This window comes from Myotis davidii, unplaced genomic scaffold, assembly GCF_000327345.1.
Source record: "Myotis davidii unplaced genomic scaffold, ASM32734v1 scaffold1427, whole genome shotgun sequence".
Lineage (NCBI taxonomy): Eukaryota > Metazoa > Chordata > Mammalia > Chiroptera > Vespertilionidae > Myotis > Myotis davidii.
The window spans coordinates 1-2858 of NW_006298040.1; the positions used below are offsets into that span (position 1 = coordinate 1).

The 2858-nt window shown below is 45.6% G+C and overlaps 1 protein-coding gene across 1 annotated transcript in view; it reads right to left on the reverse strand.

The window, feature by feature from the left end:
- Positions 1-1933: 1933 nt before the first annotated feature.
- The window catches only part of LOC102762121 (nesprin-1-like), a 254153-nt gene continuing 253228 nt past the window's right edge, over positions 1934-2858 (reverse strand). Inside the window, exons 92-93 of the mRNA XM_015570483.1 lie at positions 2549-2716; positions 1934-2337 (exon numbers count right to left, since the gene is read on the reverse strand). Coding sequence (XP_015425969.1) covers positions 2134-2337; positions 2549-2716 — 372 coding nt within the window. The 3' untranslated portion in view covers positions 1934-2133. The remainder of the gene's footprint in view (positions 2338-2548; positions 2717-2858) is intronic.

The window sequence follows — 2858 nt, forward strand, 5'->3', positions numbered from 1 at the left end:
TGACACTCAAATTCACTCTATTCCAGCCTTCAGGTAATTTATTAGAGTTTTGTTTTGTTTTGTTTTGTTTTTAATCCTCACCTGAGGATATTTTTCCATTGATTTTTAGAGACAGTGGGAGGGAGGGGGAGAGACAGAGAGAGAGAGAGAGAAACATCGATGTGAAAGAGACACATCATTGGTTGCCTCCTGCACATGCCCCGGACCAGGGCCAGGGATTGGACCTGCAACCCAGGTATATGCCCTTGACTAGAATCAGAACCCGGGACCCTTCAGGCCACAGGCCGATGCTCTATCTCCTAAGCCAAACTGTCTAGGGCAGCCTTGGGATAATTTATGCCAAATTCCTTTGGAAGCTCAAAGGGAGCTGTGCTGGAATGGAGAGAGGTCCCCTCCAGGGACAGGAAGCATCGGTGATGGGGTGGGGGTTGCAACACTGTAGACAAAGCCCCAGGGGCACACTCAGGCTGTGTGAAAAACCCCTTCAGATGACAACAAGGTGGCCCTGACAATCAGAAAGAACCTTGGGATAATTTATGCCAAATTCCTTTGGAAGCTCAAAGGGAGCTGTGCTGGAATGGAGAGAGGTCCCCTCCAGGGACAGGAAGCATCGGTGATGGGGTGGGGGTTGCAACACTGTAGACAAAGCCCCAGGGGCACACTCAGGCTGTGTGAAAAACCCCTTCAGATGACAACAAGGTGGCCCTGACAATCAGAAAACTGGGGCATCAGTTAAAGAGGACTGTGGAGCTCAGGGAAAACCACATTGTAATAGTCACCGAAGTCCCTGACTATCCTCATGATTGGTTTGGTTTAGGTAAACAGAGGTTAATTTTAATTTTATATATTTATGTATGGCACCCTCCCCAAACCAGACTGACTAGGGGTGACTTTGGGAAACAGAAAGACCCAAAATAAGGCCTCAAATGGATGATAGGCACTTCGATCTCTATCTTACAGTCACAAAAGTGTCAAAAACCTGAAGCCATATTCTCAGTATGCTGTCTCTAGATAAAATGCCTTTATTTTCATGTTATACTGCAAGCTCCTATATTGTAAAAGAATGCCATTTCACCTTAGACCGCACACATGAACAAACAAGATATTCCAAGGTTCTGAAATTACACAAATGCAAATTAGGGGAAAGATAAACGTGTACTTGGTAGATATACATAGCACGTCATGCTTTTCTAGCTCTTAATTTGCATCTAAAGATATTTTCCTTTTCTTCTGCTTTCTATAGGGCTGTCACATGCCCCTGAGCTTTGGTCGGGGCAGACAGCACTTCCCCACATCATGGTGATATTTAGGTGAATGTAAGCGTCGTCCCCTCGCACCTCCTTTATACCTGATCATGCATTAATAGTGCACCTGATAAAATGCTAAAGCGTGACCCAGAATTTAACATATGCACTTTCTTATCATGCATTTTAAATTGATGCATTTTAAACAATAGCTTTCTGGGTTAGGTTGATATAATTGTCTCTTTCTCATAGAATGTTATAGCTTTGCCGAGTTTACGTAACCTTTTAAAAAAGAATTCAAGGCAAGAACAAGCACAAGATTATAACTTAGAAGCCCTTACTCTTCAGCTGTTTCCTTGCCCATTGAAGTCTGAGAGGTATTCTCTTAAGTGATAATGGGAGGCGCTGGGCACATGGTTAAGTTTCTTAGAACAGCAATACCCAGAGAAGGTAGATGGAAGGGTGTCCTATTCTTACAACAGTTTACAACAACATAAAGGAAATACAAGCATGGAATAGACATATGCAATACTTTCAACAGTAAAGATTTTAAAAAAATAAAAGGAACTACGCTTTGTATAATAAAAATAAAAAAGCAACATCAAAGAGACATATGCAATACTTTCAACGATAAAGATTTAAAAAAAAAAATAAAAGTAACTACTCTTTGTATAATAAAAATAAAAAAGCAACATCAATGCATGCAGCATCCTTTCATTAGGTTCGAGGTCTGACTTTCTTTCTTTCCCTCCTCGATCCCACCCTGAAGCAGGAGTGGAAACCACCAGCATGTGGGACCTTGTTTACTCGGTGAGAGCTGAGACAGTGAAAAAATGTCAGTCTGCTCTCCCCACACACGCTCGGCCGGTGACCAGTCACAAGCGCGCACCTATGCAGTCAGGCAGGAAACTGAAGTCACTGCTATTTTTACCTGATGCTCAGCCATCTGGCTCTCTGGACTCCGGCCCGGCTCCAGATTCTCACCGAGTTTCAGCTCGATGGCCTCCATCTTCGTGGAGATGGCCTGGAGGGAGTCCTGGTACCGCTGCTGGCGTTCCAGAGCCTCATAGAGCGTGCGCTGCTTTTCACTGATCTGAAGCAGAAAAGGGATATTACCAAACGCTTCCTCGCCCTTTATCTTCTAGGTTATGACACTGCTTTCCTCACTGCTTTCCCTCTGTGGCCCAATAGAGGGTGGTCAGCGGTGCAGGGCCTGTGTAAACTCTCTGTGTGGATTGCAAAAGGCAACCACGAAGGTCACGGTGTCGGGTGGGCTCAAAGCGGTCCACGTTTCAGTGACTTACCACGTTCTTTAAGGTTTCCCAGGAACGCTGCAGGTTGTCCAGCATAGCGGTCGCCGAGGGCTCCAGCCCTGGCTCATAGAACTCCTGGGCTGGCAGCGTGCTGGGCTGGATCCTCGCAGCATCGGTCTGCAACCTCTCGGCAGACAAGGCTTGGTAATAAGCAATGTCCTGTGCGGGCAAAACACAGCGCTGGGGTCACGGGGAAGACAGAGTGTGAACTCACATGCCCTGCGTGCTGTCTGTCGGGGGAGGATTCACACCTGTCCCAGGGGCTAAGGCTATATTATTATTATTATTATTATTATTATTA